General features: G+C 41.6%; 1 protein-coding gene across 3 annotated transcripts in view; it reads left to right on the top strand.

Moving 5' to 3' along the window:
- GRM1 (glutamate metabotropic receptor 1) overlaps window positions 1-24,346 on the top strand; it is a 193,472-nt gene that overhangs the window by 17,091 nt on the left and 152,035 nt on the right. For all 3 annotated transcript variants that reach the window (XM_072857953.1, XM_072857955.1, XM_072857954.1), the window contains exon 2: window positions 24,083-24,332. In XM_072857953.1, coding sequence (XP_072714054.1) covers window positions 24,083-24,332 — 250 coding nt within the window. The remainder of the gene's footprint in view (window positions 1-24,082; window positions 24,333-24,346) is intronic.

Genomic DNA, 24,346 nt, shown 5'->3' with positions numbered 1-24,346 from the left:
TTGAACTTTTATGTCTTCAGAGGCCTTGTTGAGTTTGTAATGTCGGCATACTGAAGCTTTCACAACTAACACATTAGATTTAATGGCATTAGCATTTCAACCTGTAGCTAGTCAAGTACTTAGAAGTGTAATATTATTTAATCTATATTTAAAGCCTAGAGCACGCTAATGGACAGTTCCCAGGTTGGATGTTTCATGCTTAAGTAGCCTCAATATCTGTGTGACTGAATGTGCTGACAAGTTATAGGGACACATTACAGATAAATGATATTTGCTACACTTCAGTTTGAAAGTTTCTTCATTTTTAAGATATTCGCAAGTGTTCTAAAAACTGTGATTGAGAACTTCATGTTTTGAACTTCATGTTTTGAACATGAGAACCTTAACTATTTTGAAATAGAAAACATATTTTAGGAATGCAGAGTAGAAGTAGAGGTAACTTTGGCGCCACTTGAGCAGAAGTTTCCCAATCATAGAATCATAGGATCATTAAGGTTGGAAAAGACCTCTAAGGTCATCTAGTCCAACTATCAACCCAACACCTCCATGCCTACTAAACCATGTCCCAAAGTGCCACGTCTACATGTTTTTTGAACTCCTCCAGGGATGGCGACTCCACCACCTCTCTGGGTAGCCTGTTCCAATGCTTGACCACCCTTTCAGTAAGTAATTTTTTCCTAATATCCAATCTAAACCTCCCTTGGTGCAACTTGAGGCCATTTCCTCTCGTCCTATCACTAGTTACTTGGGAGAAGAGACTGACACCCACAAGATACAGTCTGACTCAAAATCATGCGAATCTTCAAACCTCTTCTTCATAGACACCCCACATCATATAATTGTGTGTGTACACTTAACCTATTTTAAAATCCAGCCTGGTAAGTTTCATAATACCAACAGTTCTCTTGGAATGTAGTTCTAGAATTTAATTCTTTCTACAATTAAAAGCTGCTGCTTAATGCTTTGCTTTTGGTTCTTGCTTTGGAGTTTGGTTTTTCTTTTTGATCTGAGAAGGAGATTGAGCCCTTGGATAGCTCACTTTAAGTAACATCTTCCTGTCTTCCATGATCTTGATGGCTACTCTTTGAAACTTCACCAGTTTTTCAGTATCTTGTAGTACTGGATGTTATTGCAGAAGCAGTCATACTGCTGTCAAATAGAATGAAGTTAGTATGATCTCTCCGTACTACAGTATTGCACTTATTTACATAACTAAAAAACAATTATATTATTTTTTTAGCCACAGCATTACCTTCAGTGCTTATCTGTTGTAATCTCCAAGCCAGTAATTGTATCCCATGATGGAGTCCAAGATTCTGTATGTGTGGCATTTTTAGTTCCTGAGAGTTTAAATTTGTGTGTGTGTTTAGCTGCATATTTCTTTTTCTATGCCCAGTTTACTGAGTTACCTAGATCATGCTGCATTAGTAACTTGTCTCCCAGTCTTTCTGTAATTTGCAAATGTTATTGGTAATGCTTTTGTATTTTTGTTTTTTCAGGTCACTGATTAATGTTAACTAGTAAAATCTAAGAACAGATCCTTATGGGACACAATAAAAAGACACCCGTTCAATGAGTGTTCCTTCACTGCAAGTATATGTTGAAACCTACCAGCCAGATTTTAATCTATTTTATGCATGCAATACTGATTCTTATCATTCCAGGGTCACAGCCAAAATGTCATGCAAAATGAATGTAGATGTCCTGTAGAAATCTAACTGTATTGCATTATTACTTTTAATAACCAAACTTGTAAATCCATTGATAAAAGATATTTTAGATAACTGAGTTTGAAAGATCTAGTGTCCACATGCACATAATGATTGGCACCTGTTATACTGCCCCATCCCCTTAATTTTTTTCCTACTCAAGTTCCATGTCAGCTCCTGAGTTATTTTGTCCAGAATGGATGTCAGGCTGACAGACCTGTAATTACTCAGGTTAACTCACTTATCCTTTTAAAGTATTGCACAACACTGCCTTTGTTGCAGTCCTCTGGCACTTTGCAACTTCCGACAGCTATTGAAAATAATTTCTAGTAGTTCAGAGAGCTCATCAGCAACTTCTGTCAGAAGTTATCTGAACACATCCATTTTAAAATGCCTGCCTTTTGGAGCTGCCATTTGATTTCCTTCTGAGTTGGGAAGGGAAATCACCATTCATCATCACCATCAACATCGTCATCATCTTCTGGTATGTATACATTATCTGTCTCTTTCCCTAAATACAGAACATAAAAACTTATTGAATGTTTCTTCCTGTTCTGCAGAATCCCTTCTAGCACTGACCCATCTTCATTATCCTTTATTAGTATCCTTTTATTTTTTTGTTTTCTTTTCTGCAGTTCTCAGCTTCTAATGTTTCGCTGTTACCTTTCGGACTCCCATACCACCGACTACAGCCAATGGCATAGTTTCCTTTTTTCAAAGACAGGAAGGCCAGTTCAGGTCTAGGCAAAGAACGTGACTGGGAGGGCTTACTGGGAGAGGCAGAGGAAAGCATAGCTCTGCTGCCCAGTTTGTCTGGGCTGAGTCTGCCAGGCAGGGCTGGTTGGTGTCATTAAGGGCAAGAGATGACATATGAGACAGTAGCTGCTGCTGCTGTAGGAGTGACAGCTCCCAAAAGTAGTGGTCAGGGCTCCCAGCCTCCACATCTTGGGAACTGCCAGGAATGACCAACCTGCTGCTCCAGAGCTTTCACCTAGCCCTGCATCTCAGGGCCTCTCCTCTGTTCTGCTCATGCTTTTGACAAACTTTGAATCAGCTCCAGGGACAGACCTCCCTGCGTAGCAGATAGCTGTTGCTGTGTGTGTTCAGAAGATGGCAAATCTCTGATGGTGTTGCTCAGAAAGGTTGCCCAGTCAACATTTGGGCCACTTGAGTCATTTTTGTGCCTTTAGCTGTGCCTACAGTTGGGTTTTGCATTGAAGAAAAGCATATTTTGTTTCTCAAGGATAGTAAGTACCGCAGATATCTCACAGGAAGTGTCTATTCCCAGTGTAGCATTATGACAGATCTCAGCTCTATGAGACAAGAAAGAAAAACAGTCATTTGTAATCAAATAAAAATTATTCGCAGCACCCCATAGGTAAGAGACAAAATAGTTCATCCCCCTCTTGTTGTACAGACATACATGAACATACAGAAGTGCTTCGGATGTTTTTCATTGACATATTGTTTTGTGTTCATTAATCTCTGCTAATACAGATATCCACTCAAAATAAAACATTATTTAGGAGGGGAGAAAAAAAACAACTAATCCACTCAAATTAAATCATCAAGATGAAAACAGCTTGTGGAGATCTCAAGAAATGTTAAGAAAACCAGAAAGCTTTCTGCCTTTGACTTTCTTTAGATTTGCTAGATCAGAGTGCAGGCATCATATCAGAAGAGCAGCAGTGCTTGTGAGAGAGCATTTATCAAGTGCTAACAAGAGGATGAAGGAAAATTGAAATGCCATTACAATCTTATTCTTCATTAAAAGTGAAGTACTAAATTTTCCACTAATTCGTTTTGACAGATGATATTCTGACAGAGTTGACACCTATAACAAAATGTGACTAAAGTGGATGCAATTCAGGAAGTGATGTTTTAAATTTATTTTCCTAGCACCATGATGTCAGTGAAATAGATAATTCAGATTTTGATTTTTTTTCCTTAAATCCATTTATGTTTGACCATCAATACTTTTTGTGATAGTCAGATATCTACCTACAAAAACAGCAAAACCATTAGCTTCTCACCTTGTAAGCAAAATGAAGTAATTAATCTGATTAACATTGCCAAGGAAAACTGTAGCGTCTAACCTCTCTTACCAGGCAATGTGTGAGGTGACATTTTAAAGCGTGAGTTTGTTAACAGTCTTTTCTGTCTCAGGTTGGATTTTTTTATTGGAAATGCAAACATTATTTTATTGTAACTGTTGATGAGATTTAACAGAAGATGGAGTCCTATGGGGGGAACGCTTGCAAGTTACTTTCTTGTAAAACTTCAGTTACAGCTGTCCTTGGGCTGTACGGTTGAAAGCAAGGCTGGCAGTTGTGTTCCAACAAGGTATTTCAGAGGTATTTCAGCAATGTATTTCAGATATAATTATTAGTCATGATGTTTGTTTGCTGGGTATTGAGATAGATTCTAATCTGCAGCTGAGAAGTGCCCAGTGAAACTCATCGCAACAACAGGATTTAAGTCCCAATAAAGGTCCTGCTGTTCCTGCGCTTTTCTTTAGATGTTATGATGAGGCTTCTCTATCACTTACTGATTGAAAGCAATTCCAAGGAAAGCATCAATCACAACTGCTTTTAGCAAGCAGTACAGGGCAAAAAGCCGCAAAGCCACTGCACTAGTTAAGAGGCCAATGAATGCCTCCACGAAGAGAGGCGATTCTCCCTGGGCAGGTGTATTAGCAGTATGCCGCCAAACATGGTCCCAATGCCATTGAGAACTTGGCTACTCAGTTGTCTTTCTGAGTGTGGTTTTTTGCCCACAACTGAATGAATGAATAATCTTAGGGAGCAGAGAACAGAGAGGACAAAAAAAAACCATCAGATGCAGTTCCTCTGGCTACAGACTGCTATGCAATAAATTATTTCAGAAAGTTCCTGTATATTAATTCAGTAAATAAACAGTTTGCCTGTTTTCCCTTTTTTTAATAATGGCAGTAAGCTGTCAGACGATGTCTTAAAAATATTATCTTTAAATATTATCTTTAGATAAGAAGTTAAATTTACCTCTAGCAGAGTCTAGCAATTTACATTTTTTATCAGATCCTGTTCTGTTTGCTTTCTAATCTCTTCATTTTGTTTTTAGCATGTCTTACTGGTTTGATATGCCATCTTTGTAAGCTAAGGAAGATGCAATAAGACAATTTGGAAATATTGCCATTCTATATTGTAAGAATTCTCAGAGTCATCGTATAAGCCTGCAACCCTCATTTTTTTCAGCAATCATTTGCTTGAGCCTGTTTTTTAAAAATAAAATCAACAGAAATTCAGTCCAGATCATTTAATACTTTTTTTAAAGGGGATCCATTTAAAAGTTTGGTTTTAAGTCCATAAGAGCTTGGAATTTCTCAAAAATCACTGACCTAAGATTAGGGCAGGCAAACTACTTAGCTAAAAATGGAAATCCTTATGCAAAAATAGTCATCAGCCAAAATAAACACTTTTCAGGGGTCAGAAAAAAGAATACAATTATATACCTTTCACTTCAACTGACCTTTAGCAGACTTCAAAAGCTTCTTGCAGGGCCATTTGTCTTTTCTGATTCCTTGGTAATCTTGCCTTGGCTGTTTTGCTCACTAAGAAGAGGTACTTGATGGTCCTCCAGAGGTCAGTAACAATTTCTGGGGTTTTTATACCGCTCTTAGATTTTCCCACTCCATACATTGAGGTTTTTTAAAATTAATTTATCTCAGAAGAGATGATCAGTTTATCTCCTACGCTCCCAAAAGCCTATGCGCATGCCTTGTCAACTATGCATTTTTGCTTTTAAACATGGCCCCTCTGTACTGCTGTAACTATCCTGGCAGCACAATCTCATTGCCTCTGTGTAGACAGCGCGCACCCAAAGAATATATAGAGGAATGTTGGAACCAAGAAAGGCAAAAGTTCGAAGACAAGTGTTGCTGATATTTATTAAATCTCCAGACTTACACAGCTTTCATACCTTGGCCTTCCTCTGCATCAAGTCGCAACAGCATTTTTAAAAATGTCAAAAATATAAGCCCTAAGTGCCTGTTTTTGCACTTGCGTATGCACATAACTCTTGATTCAAACAGTGAAATCCGCATCCTGAAACCAGAGTAGATTTTGGCCCTGTGTCATTTAGTGTGGTTTCCAACAGCATATAAACAGTCAAGTTATTAAAGCTGAAAACTGAGGTCTGCCTAAAATGTCTCCTTCTCATAATATGTTAATATGCATAACCATATGCTTTTCTGATTATATTAAAACCTGGACAGATGTATATTATAAGATTGTAGTTCCTTTGAAAATACCATAGCAATGCGGGAGATGTTTTTAAGGATAAAACCAATCTTAGACACAAGATCTCATACACATAAAATACAAAACCTAACTGCTGCTATGAAGGAGGGAGGACCATAGAAGAGTCTAACAAATGTCCAAAAGATGTATATGTTCATACAAATTCTGTCCATGATTTTGAGGTTCTTTGTTGCCAAAGATTTTGCAGGAATGAGCTTGCTCACAGTTGTGCCAGTAATTCCTGTCATCAGGCTGACATTTCAAGAGCAGCCTTCAGCATTCGTATTCACCCTCCCAGATGCAACAAAAACACAACCACACTCCCCTTGTGTGGGGCTGCAGTGACGGTGGAAGAGAGGCCATCGCATTAAGAGAATAGAGTCAGGGCCAGACAGTCCTTGGCAGGCACCTTTCGCTCTCTGTCCATATGGGAGAGTAACAGCCTGGAATGGTTGTTTTGCATTCCTCATGGATATTGTGCATATTGCATACATGAGGGAGCTTCTTATCTCCTTATTCCTCTGGGTAAGCATCCTAGAGGGGTTTGAGCTGAATCCATAAAGGAAATACACTGAAATCTGTGACAACAGTTTGTGTATGATTTTATCACTAGCAGTCTTTTCTCCCTCGCTTCCCCATTGATATTTTGTCTGTGCAACCAGGAAGTCTTGAGCTGGATCCTGATGGCACCAAAGGAAATGAGCAGTGGCTAATTTCAATATTGCCTTCTGAGGCTCCGAACAGTTTCAAAGGAAATAGAGGAAAATTTGCATTCAGACCATATTTTAAATAAAAATACTGTTCACTATTTATTGAACACATGGATGGTGAAAAATATAGCAACATATTAGAAACAAAGAAATCTTGCTGATAATGAAACAGCTAAACACTTTCTGTGCAGTTAAATTCCCCTGGCATCTAAGTGGGATTTGCCCAGTCCCTGAGCATCTCTGCTGTCACGTAGTGCAGACTTGCAGATGCCCTGAACTTCCCCATTCCAAGCAGCTGTGGGTTTGTTTCTGTATACAATCTCATACTTACAGAAACATCACTTGTTTAATCCAATCTAATCATACCATCTAATAGGAGAGGGCTCTTCAAAACAGCCTAAGGCAAATCTCATTTATTTAAAGGTGCCCTGTAGGACCACTACATCATGATCATCCCCTCAAATAGGCAAGTGCATGCAAACCATACAAACAAACTATTCAGTTGCATGAAAAATAGTGCTAAGAAAGAAAACATTTAAAATTAATAAAAGGGACATATCAGTGCCATCCAAGGTGGTATGTGACTGATATATCTCTTAGTTATGCCTTAAGAAAAATCGCTAGCTTCTTGCTACAAAAGTATGGGAAGTGTCAAGGTTTTCTATGTTCTCTTGCCGAAATCTTGGTTCTGTACTAACAATCATCAAATCTAACTTAAATATCTTGCTGACTATGAAGAAGGAGATTATGTGGGACTCGTACAAAGGACTACCAGGTCTTAAGTGCTGGAAATGCTTTGTTGGAGAGAGAAAGAGTTTATGTGAGACCTCAGTGGTATACAGAATTTGCAGTGACCTCTGCACTGCTGATTTTTTTCCCTAAGAAGACCTATTCCTTTTCTCCAGCTATTTAACACTTCTATGAACCTATTATAAGCTTGCTGTCATAAATAGCCTCACTGTTTTATTTTGTTCTTTTAACACTTGGCCAACTTAACACCTATGCTTAATACCAATTTGTGCTTCTGAAGCTTAATGGCAATGCAAAAAAAGAGAAAATGAACTTTTCAGCCCATCTGCAAAAAAAAAAAAAAAAAGAAAAGAAAGAAAAAAAGAAAGAAATGAAATTGTCTAGTATAATTAGAAACTGAAAATTTGTTTATTTTTGGATCTCACATGTGTTTTGGTATCAGCACCAATTTGGTCGATTGTATTTGGATTAGATGCAAGAAGCAGATGATATCTGGCCTGAAAACATTCTACATGTCTGAAGGATTCAGTATCTTTTCAGCGTATGTTGCTTACATCTTGTCACAGAACATTATGTTACTTCATACCAGAGGCATGTAAGTGATGCCAGGTTATACAACGCCAAAATGGAATCTGTAGTGTCTTGTGCTTTTGGATCATACCCCCATGGTGCCTGGTCAGGACTTCAGGGACTGATTTTCTAATACGCCCAGTTGTAGAAGTACATCTGTTGAACTGCTGTACTCCCCTTTGTCAAAAGTAGATCTTCTTGTTGCTGGAGAGAAATATATGGAGTATTTTAGTGCACAGGTCAGATCTACCACACTCGCTGCCACAAGATCAAGAGGCAACCACATAGTCATTTATTAATTCAGTCAAGGCAGAAACATAGAACACCCCGAAAAGCCCCATCACTCCTCTACACCCTTGATGGAGACCCTCATCAAAAACCCTGGCTCACGTGGGGCTGCCTGGTCTCACAGCACTGGAGCAATAGACTGGCTGAGGAGTCCCCTATAACATTCTTGCCAAGATCACATCTGCACAGCTGCAGATGGATTTTTCCTTGTTCCCACAGCTGTGAGATCAGAGCTAGCCACATTGATGCCGCCCTTTGGCTGCTGTGGAGGCCAAAAGCCTTGATTCTACGCTACCAGCAAAGTGCCAAAGCCAAAGCTGGTAGGCCACTCAAATCAAATCTGCCTCGCAGTCTGCCATCTCACAGCCTGCTTTGACAGTCATTAATTACAATGTTCCTGGAGAGCTTGTATGCACCAAAGTGTATCAGCATAGCTGTCTTGCCCTCAGTAGCTGCTGTATTTGAATGCGCTCGATGTATGCACGGCCTTGGCCTTTCTCCTCCCATTTCCTGCCTGCCACCCTGCCATCCGGGGTCACCCACCCCCCTGTGCCCTCTCTCTCCCCCCGTTCCCTCTCAACCTGAGTTCCCATGTCAATAAACCAGACACGGCCTGGCAGAGATGCCTGCCCCTCCAGCGGCCGCCTCTGGGAGCTAGGGCAGCCCAGCTGCTGGGGTGCCAGCTCCTGCCTTGCAGGGCCTGCGCCCCTGCTCTGCCAGCTCTGCCCGGCCTCCAGGCCCTGTCACCTCTCTGCCTGCCCGCTTCACTGGTGCCTGGTTTCTCTGAGTGCTTTGGCCCTCACAAGTGCCATTTGGGAAAAGACGAGGTGGTGGGAGAAAGCAGGGCTGTCCTCGTCTTCCCTGGTGCTTGCAGGGCGCTGTGGTTAGTTCGTGGGCCTTTGACAGAGGGATGTTCCCTTCCTCCAGCATGTCCTTCCAGGAGCGTTTATTTGAGGGCCGAGCAGCTGAGGCCATGCTGGGATGATTTTCTTGGTTCAGATTGTTTTGAGCTGGGGACAAGAGGCTGCTGGGACCTTCTGGATGACCGTACAACTTGTGAGCACCCTGATGTTGTACCTCAGGAGCTGTCTGTAAGCCACAGGGCTGTGGGTGTGGAGAAAGCAAAACTGCACTGTCTGGGAAAAAAACCAGTCTTTTTCTCTTTCTCCATGAATTGTCTTTTCTTCTGTTTCTTAACCCAGCAAAGGGTCCTTCTTTTCTCCCTCCAATGATCCATTTTACAGGTCTGCATAGCAGCCTTTCATAGAACTTCACAGGGACACACGATGCATGAAGAACCGCATCAGGAGTGCTGCAAGGGCCTCTCACCCCTAAGGCCTCTCCTACTCGGTCCAGAGAGTGTGGGAGGTGATCGGGGAGAGCTTCTGGGCGCGGGTGCGGGAGGACTCAGGAGGTCCGAGGCATCGTCGCTGGGGTGCAGCCTGGCAAAGCCGTATGGACGCAGAACCGCTGTGCTTCTTGGTCAGCGTGCAATGTGCTGGTGGATGGAGTCGGTTGCTCCCGGCTGCCGAGGTCAGATAACGGCTGTTATCTGTTTTGTGAAATAGTTTTGTGACAGTTGTGTCAGTTTTGTTCTTTTCGGGCTTGGCTAGCTCAACATCTATGCTCAGTCCCAGTTTGTGCTTCTGTAGCTTAATGGCAATTCAGAGGAGAGGTGAACTGTTCATTTTGCTCTTAATTCACAAGCAGTGTTCTTAAGAGCTCTACAATATCTCATGTTTTCAGGCTTATCACTTTGTCCTACTTGCATTTAGACAGTTTTTTCTCTCTCACAAGTCTGCCCTTCCAAAGTTCACTCTTTTTTATTACCTCTGTGGGAGCTACACAAAGTAAACTAATAATTTGTTCTTTGCTTGTGGTAATCCAGCTTTTACATTCATTTCCTGTACTATCTCTGCCTGGATTCTCAGCATTAAGTCACCTTTTCATCTGCAGATACTACAGTAGCCTGTGGGGAAAGGTATTTCAAATGTTTCACCAATCAGCATCAGATATGCCTTTTAACATTGTGTAATTCAAACATTTATATTGTGTTAATCCTTGAGGTTATGAACTCAATTGGAAATGCTGGCATGAATGTCTCAACTCAACTTTATCATTGGGAGAACTGTTCAAAATTAGGATTTGATTTTTTTTTTTTAAATTTAGAATAGAATAGAATAGAATAGAATAGAATAGAATAGAATAGAATAGAATAGAATAGAATAGTTTAGATTGGAAAAGACCTTTAAGATCATCAGGTCCAACCGTTAACCTAGCACTGCCAAGTCCACCACTAAACCATGTCCCTAAGCACCACATCTACATGTCTTTTAAATACCTCCAGGGATGGGGACTCAACCACTTCCCTGGGCAGCCTCTTCCAATGCTTGACAACCCTTTCGGTGAAGACATTTTTCCTAATATCCAATCTAAACCTCCCCTGGCACAACTTGAGGCATTTCCTCTCGTCCTATCACTTGTTACCTGGGAGAAGAGATCGACCCCCACCCCACTACAAGCTCCTTTCAGGTAGTTGTAGAGAGCGATAAGGTCTCCCCTCAGCCTCCTTTTCTCCAGGCTAAACAACCCCAGTTCCCTCAGCCACTCCTCATCAGACTTGTGCTCTAGACCCTTCACCAGCTTCGTTGCCCTTCTCTGGACACGCTCCAGCACCTCAATGTCTCTCTTGTAGTGGGGGGCCCAAAACTGAACACAGTATTTGAGGTGCGGCCTCACCAGTGCTGAGAACAGGGGGATGACCACTTCCCTAGTCCTGCTGGCCACACTATTTTTGATACAAGCCAGAAATAGTGTGGCTTTCTTGGCCACCTGGGCACACTGCTGGCTCATATTCAGCTGGCTGTCAACCAACACCCTCAGGTCCTTTTCCACTGGGCAGCTTTCCAGCCACTCTTCCCCAAGCCTGTAGTGTTGCATGGGGTTGTTGTGGCCCAAATGCAGGACCCAGCACTCAGCCTTGTTGAACCTCGTACAATTGGCCTTGGCCCATCAATCCAGCCTGTCCAGATCCCTCTGTAGACCCTTCCTCCCCTCAAGTAGATCAGCACTCCTGCCCAACTTGGTGTCATCTGCAAACTTACTGAGGGTTCATTTGATCCCCTCAGCCAGATCATTGATAAAGATATTAAACAGAACTGGCCCCATAACTGAGTCTTGGGGAACACCACTTGTGACCGGCCACCAACTGGATTTAACTCCATTCACCACAACTCCTTGGGCCCAGTCATCCAGACAGTTCTTTACCCAGTGAAGAGTACACCCATCCAAGCCATGAGCAGCCAGTTTCTCCAGGAGAATTCTGTGGGAAATGCTGTCAAAAGCTTTACTAAAGTCTAGGTAGACAACATCCACAGCCTTTCCCTCATCCACTAAGCGGGTCACCTTATCATAGAAGGAAATCAGGTTGGTCAAGCAGGACCTGCCTTTCATAAACCCGTGCTGACTGGGCCTGATCACCTGGTTGTCCTGTACATGTCACGTGATTACACTCAAGTTGGTCTGCTCCATAACTTTCCTTGGCACCGAGGTCAGACCAATAGGCCTGTAGTTCCCCGGATCCTTCTTCCAGCCCTTCTTGTAGATGGGTGTCACATTTGCTAACCTCCAGTCAACTAAGACCTCCCTGGTTAGCCAGAACTTCTGATGAAGTATTGAAAGTTGCTTGGTGAGCACTCCTGCCAGCTCCCTCAGTACCCTTGGGTGGATCCCATCTGGCCCCATAGACCTGTGTGTGTCTAAGTGGTGTAGCAGGTCACTAACCATTTCCCCTTGGATTATGGGGGTTTCATTCTGCTCCCCATCCCTGTCTTCCAGCTCAGGGGGCTGGGTACCTGGAGAACAATTGGCCCTGCTATTAAAGACTGAGGCAAAGAAGGCATTAAGTACATCAGCCTTTTCCTCATCCTTTATCACTGTGTTTCCCCCCACATCTAATAAAGGATGGAGATTCTCCTTAGCCCTCCATTTGTTGATAATGTATTTATAGAAACTTTTTTGATTGTTGTTTATGGCAGTAGCCAGATTAAGTTCTAGTTGGGCTTTGGCCCTTCTAATTTTCTCCCTGCATAACCTCGTGACATCTTTGTAGTCCTCTTGAGTTGCCTGCTCCTTCTTCCAAAGGTCATGAACTCTCCTTTTTTTCCTGAGTTCCAGCCAAAGCTCTCTGTTCAGCCAGGCCGGTCTTCTTCCCCGCAGGCTCATCTTTCAGCACATGGGGACAGCCTGCTCCTGCGCCTTTAAGTTTTCCTTCTTGAAGAATGTCCAGCCTTCCTGGACTCCTTTGCCCTTCAGGACTGCCTCCCAAGGGACTCTGTCAACCAGTCTCCTAAACAGGCCACAGTCTGCCCTCCGGAAGTCCAAGGCAGCAGTTCTGCTGACCCCCCTCCTTACTTCTCCAAGAATTGAAAACTCTATCATTTTGTGATCGCTATGCCCAAGACGGCCTCGAGCTGTCACATCACCCACAAGTCCTTCTCTGTTCACAAACAAGAGGTCCGGTGGGGCGCCTTCCCTAGCTGGCTCACTCACCAGCTGTGTCAGGAAGTTATCTTCCACACGCTCCAGAAACTTCCTAGACTGTTTCCTCTCTGCTGTATTGTATTTCCAGCAGACATCTGGTAACTTGAAGTCCCCCATGAGAACAACGGCTAGGGATTGTGGAACTTCTCCCAGCTGCTTATAGAATGTTTCATCTGCCTCTTTCATCCTGGTTGGGTGGTCTATAACAGACTTCCACTGTGATATCTGCCTTGTTGGCCTTTCCCCTGATTCTTACCCATAAACACTCAACCCTATCGTCACCATCATTGAGCTCTAGACAATCAAAACACTCCCTAACATACAGGGCTACCCCACCACCTCTCCTTCCTTGCCTATCCCTTCTGAAGAGTTTATAGCCATCCATTGCAGCACTCCAGTTGTGCGAGTCATCCCACCATGTGGCATGATAGCAACTATAGGTCATCCCACCATGTTCCATGATGGCAACTATATCATAGTTTTCCTGCTGCCCAATGGCTTCCAGCTCCTCCTGTTTGTTGCCCATGCTGTGTGCATTGGTGTAGAGCCACTTCAGTGGTTTCTCACCCATCCATAACCCTTGCATCTTTGCTGCCGCATGGATCTCCATCCCCTGCCTCCACTGAGATGGCAGACCAAAGGACCTCGCTAGCACACCATCTCTCAAACATTGGCATGCTGCCCTCAGGCTTATCTGTAGGAGCCTGGTTTTATCTCTTTCCCCCTTCAAATCTAGTTTAAAGCTCTTTCAACGAGCTCCGCTAACTCCTGTGCAAAGAGCCTTTTCCCCCTCTGAGACAGGTGTACCCCGTCTGTCGCCAGCAGGCCTGGTGTCACGTAGACTGATCATGACTTTTTATTTCTGACCCATGACAATTTATTTCTGTCAATCTCAAATCCTACAAACACTTGTGCTATGTATTTAACTTCTCTGCTGTAAGTCTTTTAAAGCATCACTGTGAGTATTCAAGTCACCATCTGTGACAGTGCTTGCAGAACTGGGACTTCAGCTTAGGGGTGATTGGAAATATTTTGACTAAATGCTTTTTGGAGGGAGGTGTTACTGAAAAAATGTTTATAAAGTTAAATTAAATCTTTTCGAAAATGTTGATTCTGTAAAAATGAAACACTTCTGTTTAGATACATTTTATTTTTGCTTATGCATTCCAGTTCTCTTTTCCTAGCCTTGCTCTTAAATTGTTAAAAATGTCTTTTTGTTTCTTATCTCTAGCTTTCAGACTCTGCATCTAAACCTTTCCAGCTTTCTTTGTTTCTTCTTTAAGCCAGAATTATTTAATATGTTATTCCAGGTTTCTTCCAGCTGTGCCGATATAATTGATTACAGATGATTGGTCATAATAGTAAAAATCAAAAGTAGGCTGTGAGTGAGGGTAGACAGTTCAGATAATATTAGGAAATTATATTTATTTTCATCAAATTCTTTAATGGACATGTAAGGCAAAACAGCCACTTTCTGAAACATGTTTAAATTAAAACACAATTCTTTCTAAAATCACATAATTTTCTTCTGAATAATAAGATTACAATATCCAGGGATTTGATAAAGCATACATCAAAAAGTCTATCTATCTTCTCATCTGCAACAAACACCAGAACTTTATTCCATTTAGATGAACAGTTTCTCTGGTGATGGATAAGCTATGGTTAGGTACAGTTTTTTGGACAGAAGACTAAGATTTATTACTTAGATGTTGTTCCAAAACTGATATAATTCACATCTAGAGCTGTGGCTCACATAAACAGAAAGTATTGGTGTCTAAAAATCATACATAAGCCAAAATTGCCCAAAGGCCATGAGCATTTAGCTCTGGGGTTATAGCTCAGGTCAGTAGCTTTTTGGATATTTGTTTCAATGATGCGTGTTAACAGACAGTAAGGAATAAAATGTCATACTTCATTTGGCCCTCTTAAAAATTAATAAACATGTGATAGTGTAGCCACTGAAATCAAGGACATTGGTGCGAATAGTTCCAAGCACTAACTTCTCTTTAATGAGAAAATGAGTAGAAAATACGCTTCAAAAAGTAATCCAATTTCTAACATACTTTCCAGATACTTCCTAAAGCCATTGATAATGTAGGTTATCGGGAAGTGTTCATAGTCTTGCTGACTCTTTATGGAGCAGCTCATGATGTTTGGCTCTCTAAGACCCAGTCCATGAAAACATATGATTTGTGAGTATCGGGTAGGATAGGTTCTCAAAAATAAAAATAACTATGTTTAACTCTCAAAATTGTGGGGAAAGGTCAGAAATTATGATCTCTCTGTGCCCTCAGGTTCAGAAACCAGATAACCAGTAGAAATATATTTTTAAATTTCCATTCATTCCATTATGTTCAAACCTTCATGCATAGTAGGGTACATGCGTGCGTGATTTTTGCTTGCTCAAAGATGGCATCAATGTTTTAAATCTTGTGCTTGAAATGTGAGCTAAACTAAATGCATAATTGCCAAAATATGAGCAGAACTGAGAATATACTTTATTCCTTCTTTTTGAAATGTCTGCTCATATTGAAAAAAAAGAAAAGAGAATATTGTTCTCCTACTTTGATGTCCCTTTTAGGTATTCTTTCTACAGCTATATAACATATAAAATGATTTTACTAACTATAATATGCACAGCAAGCTTCAAAAAAACAATAGAGATTATTCATGGGTGAGTGTTAAAACTTTATTCTTATGTTTACTTTCTCCAGTCTCATCAAGAAACAGAAAACATCTGTGACCAGTTGTTCAACCAATGCTAATCAGCAGAACTAACCAACAGTTAATATTAGGCATCACTAGATTATTTTTAATACACTTTGAAGAAAACTGGAAGCTACTTACTGATAAGTCATGAACAGAAAGACTAACTTCAGCAAGTAAATTTGTTACAAGTACTGTATATCAGTCAGGGTTGGAGCTGAAATAGTTCCATTAGAATATGAATAAATCTCTAAAGCTCCTTGTTAGACACATAATAAATAAGCAGTCTTTGAATACATTTAGGAAAAAAATATTGGCATACTATCAAGTTTTGGCATTTCTCTTATTAGGGAAGTGCAATTTAGCACTAATACCCTCATTACTTCAGGACTGACATCACCTGTGCTTGTATTTCTGACAAGAATATAAATTAGTTTTTCAAGATGATGCATCTGCCTCATTCAGGATGAAGGCTTAAATGTAACCGCTGTATCCAGCAGCAGAGTTTTACTTACATTTGGATCTTCTTTACTGAGATAATACATCACTATGGTGACCTGTAACCTAGCATTTACAAAAATCATGCAGATTTTCTTATCTGAAATATAGTTTAATCTCTCTGAAAACTTGGACTATGATAGGAATACTGTATTGTTTTATGGCTACAACAATCATCTAAGTCCACCTTTTCATCTTCTGTTTTTATTTTCTCCCTTGCTTGTGGTGGGTTGACCCTGGGTGGATGCCAGGGTCCCACCAAAGCAGCTCCATCACTCCCCTCCTCAGCTGGGCAGCAGAGAGAAAATATAATGAAAGCCTCGTGGGTTGAGAGAAGGGCAGGGAGAGATCATTCACCAATTACCATCATGGGCAAAACGGACTCAACTTGGGGAAATTAGTTTAATTTATTGCCAATCAAATCAGAGTAGGATAATGAGAAATAAAAACCAAATCTTAAAACACCTTCCCCCACCCCTCCCTTCTTCCAGGCTCAACTTTACTCCCAAGTTCTCTACCTCCTCCCCCCAGTGACGCAGGGGGACGGGGAATGGGGGTTGTGGTCAGCTCATCACACGTTGTCTCTGCCGCTCCTTCCTCCTCAGGGGGAGGACTCCTCACGCTCTTCCCCTGCTCCAGCGTGGGGTCCCTCCCACGGGAGACAGTTCTCCACGAACTTCTCCAACGTGAGTCCTTCCCACGGGCTTCAGTTATTCACGAACTGCTCCAGCGTGGGTCCCTTCCACGGGGTGCAGTCCTTCAGGAGCAGACTGCTCCAGCGTGGGTCCCCCACGGGGTCACAAGTCCTGCCAGCAAACCTGCTCCAGCGTGGGCTCCTCTCTCCACAGGTCCTGCCAGGAGCCTGCTCCAGCACGGGCTTCCCATGGGGTCACAGCCTCCTTCGGGCACATCCACCTGCTCCGGTGTGGGGTCCTCCACGGGCTGCAGTGGATATCTGCTCCACTGTTAACCTTCTTCGTGGGCTGCAGGGGGACAGCCTGCCTCACCACGGTCTTCACCAGGGGCTGCAGGGGAATCTCTGCTCTGGCTCCTGGAGCACCTCCTCCCCTCCTTCTCCACTGACCTTGGTGTCTGCAGAGTTGTTTCTCTTGCATATTCTCACTCCTCTCTTCGGCTGCAATTGCTGTTGTGCAGGTTTTTTCCCCCCTTCTTAACTGTGTTATCCCAGAGGTGCTACCACCGTCGCTGATGGGCTCAGCCTTGGCCAGCAGTGGGTCTGTCTTGGAGCCGGCTGGCATTGGCTCCATCAGACATAGGGGAAGCTTCTAGCATCTTATTACAGAAGCCACCCCTGTAGCCCCCCCCCTACCAAAACCTTGGCATGCAAACCCAATACACTTGTACTCAGTTTTACTTGACTTTAGAAAATGAAAAGACTAGTCTGATCTCAACAGCTCACTTTTTACATTTCTAGAAGGGCCTTAAGGTCTGAAGAAAATAGGCTTTAAGCACAGATGGCAGAGGTCCTTAGTGTGCCAAAGATGACTCAATTCATTCATTTAACACATCGTTCTGGCTTTTGTCAGGCTAAAGTGCAGTCGCTTTGAAATCTGTGGTGAACCCAGGAAACTTTGCTAAGATAGTTTAAAAGAATACAGAGTGTATACACTGCTATTTCAGTTTCTAATAATGAGTTACCCTCTCCATAATTAAAGGACAGTGAGGCCTCCACCCAACGCAAAATCTCTCTAGCACTGTCAAAGAAAAATAACCAGCGAAACGTAAGGGAAATGCTGTCTTCCACAGAGCCATGAGTTGGCCTGGGAGGCAAGCTGGTGGTGGTTAGGAGGTCTGTGATACCTATGGGTGGTAGCAGGTTAAAAGCAACTTTAGAACAAGGAGATGGCTGGCTGGACCTGATCCAAGCCACAGGGAGCAGTGGGCAATCCAGCTGGTCTCCAGGAGAGGAATACCTGTAATGAGTATCTGTGACATTCAACTGGTATTAAACTGTCCTTAGGGTTCAATGTTGGAAGGACTTGTTTCTCTCTTCTTAAAACCATTGTACTTGGAGAAATTAAAATAGCTACTTCAGCATTCTTTGTAAAGCAAATTTTTTTTTTTCTCATTTATCTGCAAACTACTTAGAATAAAATAAGATGTAGAGTTTTCCTTTTAAGCTTTGCAGTTAGACTGGGATTTTAGGTCTAGTGAAGTTTTTTCTTTTGGTATTTTCTCCACTATTTTGTCCCGACTGATAACAGAACTGGAGTTCACATTCATGCAGAATTCTTCTTATTGTAAAGTGGCCAGTCCTTTAGGGTTTGTGAAGTGCTCTCATAGTCTAACTTGCCTGCTTTGAAGTTGTCCCTTAAAAACAACTGAGGTGAGATATACTCAGTGAAGAAAGAAAATGATGTTGAGAAAGGTATCTGAACTCTGAAAAGAAACTGTGTGGTAAAGGGCTTTAGTTGGCAAAGTCAACATTAAGTGAAGAGGGTTCACTGAAAAAAGAAACACAAATCCTATTTGGAATAACTGATAACTAGTAAAAAGCAGCCCCTCCTGACATCACTGTGATTTTAGCCTTGAAAAAGATATTCTTGGGAAACATGGAAGTGTTTGATCTTTGCCCTTTCCACAGTGACAGAAAAGTCTGGCAGAGGAGGGACAGTGTCAATTCAATGGTCCTGGAAGCCATGTGCCAACAGAGCTGCTTTCTATGAGTTTATGTTGTTAGTTATTTATGTTTGGGATATACCAAAATAACACACATGGGCAGATCAATTTCTACAACTTCTCATTTTTTGTCAGTCTGCTACATTCAGGAAATAAATGTAGACTTTGGCTTTTATTTTTAACTCTCCCAATCAAAGGTGTGGACAAATGGATGTAAGTGGTTGAATTATTACAGTTTAGAAAGTGACTGCTTGTCATCTGAGACACAGCTGATTAGGTATGTGTTCCCAACCTGTTACTAACATCCTAGTTTAAATCTGATGGTTGAACTTTGTAATTTTAGTTTGCAATGGACTAAGAGCATGCACACGATTATTTAATATGGTTCAACTGATAAGAAACACATTAAAATGAGATAAATCAATCATTTTCTTATTAACTGACCCTATTCAAAGATGCCCTTGTGGCATAGGGAAACACAGGATGTTATAGGAGAGAAAACGGGTACTCTTTTTGCTGTTTTTTCTTTTTTTCTGTTCACTGGTCCAAAACCTTCCAGTCTTCCCAGACTGTATTTGACAACTGTAGAGTTACTGTCATATTTAATATTACCACTAGTTTTTACAAATTAGTTATTGCAACGTATCAGGAAGAAACTTAATAATCAGATCATGTCCTTGCTCTACTCTTCCCAAGTAAGCTGCCTTTCCAGTAGAGAAGCTTTTGAGTAGTTATTCCTTGCTGTTATGTCATGCAGTCCTCTTGTTCTCCTCTTATTTTCTCTCTGCCAAAAACCAGTTAATTAGCTGAGGAAGAGAGATGTTTTATAGTGAATCAATACTGAACACTGAAAGAAACTTCCTACCTCCAGCAATGTATCTACAAGCTTGGGAGAGGTGAACAAAGAAGTCATAATGTTGAGAGAGGAAAGAAGAGGACAGGGAATAGTTTCTCACTTGTTATTTGTGAAAAGGGGGACTTTCCTGCAATATGACTTGCCTCTCTAGTACCCTCTGTTGAAACTAGATTTTGTGGTTGTCTTATTGGTTCAATTCCTTCACTATGTGTTTGCAGGGTATGTGGTTTTTTGTTTTCACCTCTCAGCTAGATTGTGGTTACTGCTGCTGTTTAGAGGAATAAATGCAGCAAATAAGCCCCTAATGGCAAGGAATAGGTGACCTCACCTGAAAGTACTGCTCATGGCCCAGGTAGGTGAAATATCTCTTGCTCCCTGCCTTTTGTTATTTAAGTGCATTGGAGCATTCGTCCAGGCACAGTCCTCTGCTGTGGGTTTTTGTTGTTCTTGCAGGTGTGTCTCTAAAGGGGTCTCTAAAAGGTAGTTGATATTTCCTATTGACACTAAAAGCAGAGTGAGAGAGAACAGTCTCAGTCTTCCTCTTCAGCATTACGGTTTTCTTTCTCTTTAAGATTTTTTTTTTTAAACAGGTGCTAGCCTATATTTCAAGGGGATATTCTCTGTAGAACAAATATGAACAGTTCCTATTTCCTTATGCCGCCCCACAAATAATCCCTATGTTTGAATGAAATCAGATATTGATTTCTGCGGGACACACTGTTTTGGTTATAAGCCCCCTGAAAACACAGCACTTTCTGTCATGTGGCTTTGGAAGACCCACACAGCCACTCTGTGCATCCCTCAAGAAGACAATCTCCAGGATTCTCATAAGCATCTGATTGCTGAGGCTACATTTCTGCTCCATTTCATAAATGAAAAATAAATGGTTCCCTTGACAAAGAGAATGGGGGTAAATTTGCCAAACAACTATAATAAAAAGAAGAGTAGAAACCTTTTAGATGGTGCTCAAGGGTTCTGCTCCCCACACTGCTAAAGTGTTAATACAAGCAAATAGTATTACTTGCAGTGTAGCTGTGCCACAAATGTAATACTTACTGTCTCATAGGGGCAATTATGAGGCTAAATTTTTGTACTTTCTTCTTTTGTTTGTCTTCTGTTGATCAAGATAACATCTTTGATTTTTACTACAACATCTTAATGTTTTTGTTAAGATATTTAATGCATGGAATGCAATGAGTGGGAATAATTCCCACTACACGTAGCTCTCACCAGCATCTTCAGATATGTGGATCCCTCTCAGGAATGGCTTTATCTAGGATTTTTACAGTGGTGAAGCAAAGCTGGTTTTGGCACTGAGAGAAGTGTCATGAAAATCCTCTTAGTAAAATTACAGCCATGATAGGGTTAGAATTTACCTTTGCACTGCTGTACAGAGTCCGCTTGATGCATACAAGGAAAATATCTGGTTCTCTGAATAGGGTACAAGTTGAACAGAGCTAAAAAAAAAGAAAAAAACTGTTAAAAATTAGCAAGATATTGTGGGGCTCAAATATGTTACTGGCTCACCTGGTTTTGGGTGCAGGTCAGAACAAAAATCAGTTGTTTGTAGCTTCACATAATAAATTGGCTTTTCACAGCTGCCTCTGATAGCAAAAAGCAGTTGCAGATAAGATTGGATCTTTTCTTCAATGGCTCTTTCAAAGGAAAAATAGTCAGCCCATGGCCCTGTTGTAACTTTTCACTGACTACCATCTCAAGCAGATTTCTTTCATTACACGTTTCCCCTCTCAGCTGTTGCATGCGTGTGGATTGAAATGGATGTACCCAGCAAGCTGGTACAGATGGATATGTTCTTGGCTGTTGCACAGAATTAATTAGTGTTTTCTATTCTATATATGCCCTTACATTGTGCATACCCCAGTAGCTGAGTGCATTGAACAATGTATCTAACATCTGTCACATGTTCATTTTCTCCCTGATCCTTTCCCCTGGAGGGGGAAGGTGTGCAGCATGCTGCCTTGCTTTGGGAGCAGAGCAAACAGACTTTGAGAGGACCTCCTGGGTCAAGTCTCGTCTCTGGCTGTTGCAGACATCTACGTTATATAATGCTCTTGTGAGCTGAGCAAGCGCCAGTCTATCATCAGGTTTCTTTCTTTGTACTGCTTTGGAAAGCTGTTCCACTACTTTCATGTAAGGGTTAGAAAGCTTTCATTTTCAGCTTCAGATTGTTTCTGCCTTGTTTTTTGCTTATTTAATCTTGTGTCAATGTTGTTCTCAATCTTAATTAGCTTTTTTCCTTCTAGGCTCTTTATCACACTTACTGAATTTATAGGCAACAATCTTACTTCCTCTTAGCCTATATTTTGGTAGGCTGTTGTACTATTAGTACAGGTATGACTGGGTTTGAGGTCATTGTTATTCCATCAAAATTAAAGCTGGGAAAAATCATTCCAAGTGGATTTAATTTTTCATTTGTTGAAATCATTAACTCAAATTACACAACAGAGTTAGTGCTGTAATGATGTATGAGAAAATCCCATCCTACCTTAATATTTAGGTAGGAAACCTACTACATTTATTTTCCAATATGCATTGCTTAAACATCTAAGAAGATTTAGTTTAGTCCCCTGGCTCAACTTAGGTAAGACTTCTTTAAGAATAATCCTACTGGTTTCAAATGAGTCTGTGTTACATAAAGTTCCACATGAAATTGGGAGATATATCCTAATTTCCTTCCAAAGCATAAGGTGCTTGCTAATGGCAAGTCAGCAATGAGGCTGTCCTGCTTCAGTCTGGGACCTGAGGCAAGTCATAAAAACAGTACGGCTCAAACTGCCCAGCCTCAGGTACTGGGGTAAATCCCTTGGTGACTGCAGGTTATGGCCTATAAATACATGGAAATGTCTCCACCTGTGTCCTTCTCAGCATATGACAAGCCCTATACGAGGCCCCACCATTTACTGAAGTGCAGGGTCCTGGGATGGGGCTGCAGTGCTGAGCCCACAGTGGGGGAGGCTTGGTGCTGTGTTCCCACTGGGCACAGCTCTTCCTCTCTTCTACACTCCCCACAGCCATGCAGGGCCACGGCATTGCTCCTGCTCTGGAGTGCGTCTGGCTCACAGACAAAAAAGCAGACTGACCTGCTTGCTGTATCTGGCGTCAAGTCACAGACTGGAAAAGAGGCCATTCTACTGTGCTGCAAATTTGTGAGAAACTAGGGCAGTTTGGTGCAAAAGGCTGTGGGACTTGAGTTTTGTGTTTGACACTAGATCTAGCAGGCTTGGCTGCATTCTAGTATGACTATGACTGTCATAGTGTGTCTGCATGGTGTGTCTGATCTGCTGCAAACAATCCACGTTTCTGGAAAAATGCAGTTATTTTTGTTGGATTTATAAAGAATGCCTGAACTGTCTCTTGCTGAATTTTCTCTCTGGTAGCTTTTTGAGTTGTTGTGATTTTTTTTTTGTGGAGGAAGTTAGGCTGATTCAGAAGCCTTCCTCATTGCAATTTGCTGTTTCAAACTATTGCTGCAAAGGGGAAAGATGGACCTCTTCAGTCATCCCTGGCTTGAAAAGGTCTGCGTCTAGAAGTGATCAGCATATCTGATGTTACTTCCTCAATAAATTAAGCAAACATTACGAATGTGGATAGCATAAAATTCATGCTTCTCTTTTTGAACCATTTCTTGTTACTGTTAATAGACTTTTTTTTGTAATCCGTCTGCTCCTCTTGCCTGATTGATGTTCATCATAAATCCTGTGCTCATGGCAGGCATAAAATATTCAAAGAAAATTTGAGATTTCACCTGTCTCTATAGCTGAAAGCAGTCTGAGTTTTGTAAAGCTGTTGATTTGGCTTCCAAAATGTATAAATAGAAAAATGAAGGGAACTTGAGAATCAGCTTTGATACAGTCTGGACCACAAAGTTCAAATATTTCTATATTAGGAAGAGTTATTTCTTAAGTTCTTACAGATAGAAAGTCTCCTATTCCAAGAGAAACATCGAGCCTAAATTTTAACTGCCAGTTAAGATTAGTGTAAGTGGCTTTCAAAAGTGGTAAATGGTCAGTCAGATTTGTGTAAGTGGCTTTCAAAATGCTACCAGATCAGTATGTTTTAAGTTTACATCCATCTTTAATTCACTTTTATGAGCGTGGACTGCATGTGGTACAGAACGGCTTGGAATGAAATCCTTTTTTCTCTTTACTGTGATTGTTTTCCTGGACTAACACAACTGTTATTTTTGCCATGGAAATGTTAGTAAAACTTTATCCTTACTGTCTGAGCTGTCTTTGTCCCCTTTTCTACCTATCCATCCCTTGTTTGCCTTAAATATCCACTGGTAAATCAATGTAAGAAAAGAAACTTGCAGTCTCCAGGTCAGTTAAGACCTTCTGGTACGTGGATATCTTGTTGCTCCACTGAACTCTGAGTATGTTCATTTTGGTGGACTTCCTTTGCTCTTCCTTCTGCTAGTTGATTTTTTTGGAGAAAAACTATCCCATTCCCATCAGAGCCCCCCTTAACTGGTTAAATGCATGATATAATATCAGCTTTTTTTTTTTTAAACAGGAAATTATGGGGAAAGTGGAATGGAAGCCTTCAAAGAGCTGGCTGCCCAAGAGGGTCTCTGCATTGCTCACTCTGACAAGATCTACAGCAATGCTGGGGAAAAGAGCTTTGATCGCCTGCTCCGCAAGCTGCGAGAAAGGTTACCCAAGGCTAGAGTGGTGGTTTGCTTCTGCGAGGGAATGACAGTGAGGGGGATCCTCATCGCCATGAGGCGCCTGGGAGTGCTTGGGGAGTTCCTGCTAATTGGAAGGTAAGGCTCTGAGT

This window comes from Ciconia boyciana, chromosome 3 (assembly GCF_034638445.1).
Source record: "Ciconia boyciana chromosome 3, ASM3463844v1, whole genome shotgun sequence".
Taxonomy (NCBI): Eukaryota; Metazoa; Chordata; class Aves; order Ciconiiformes; family Ciconiidae; genus Ciconia; species Ciconia boyciana.
This window is presented reverse-complemented; position numbering and strand designations above follow the sequence as displayed.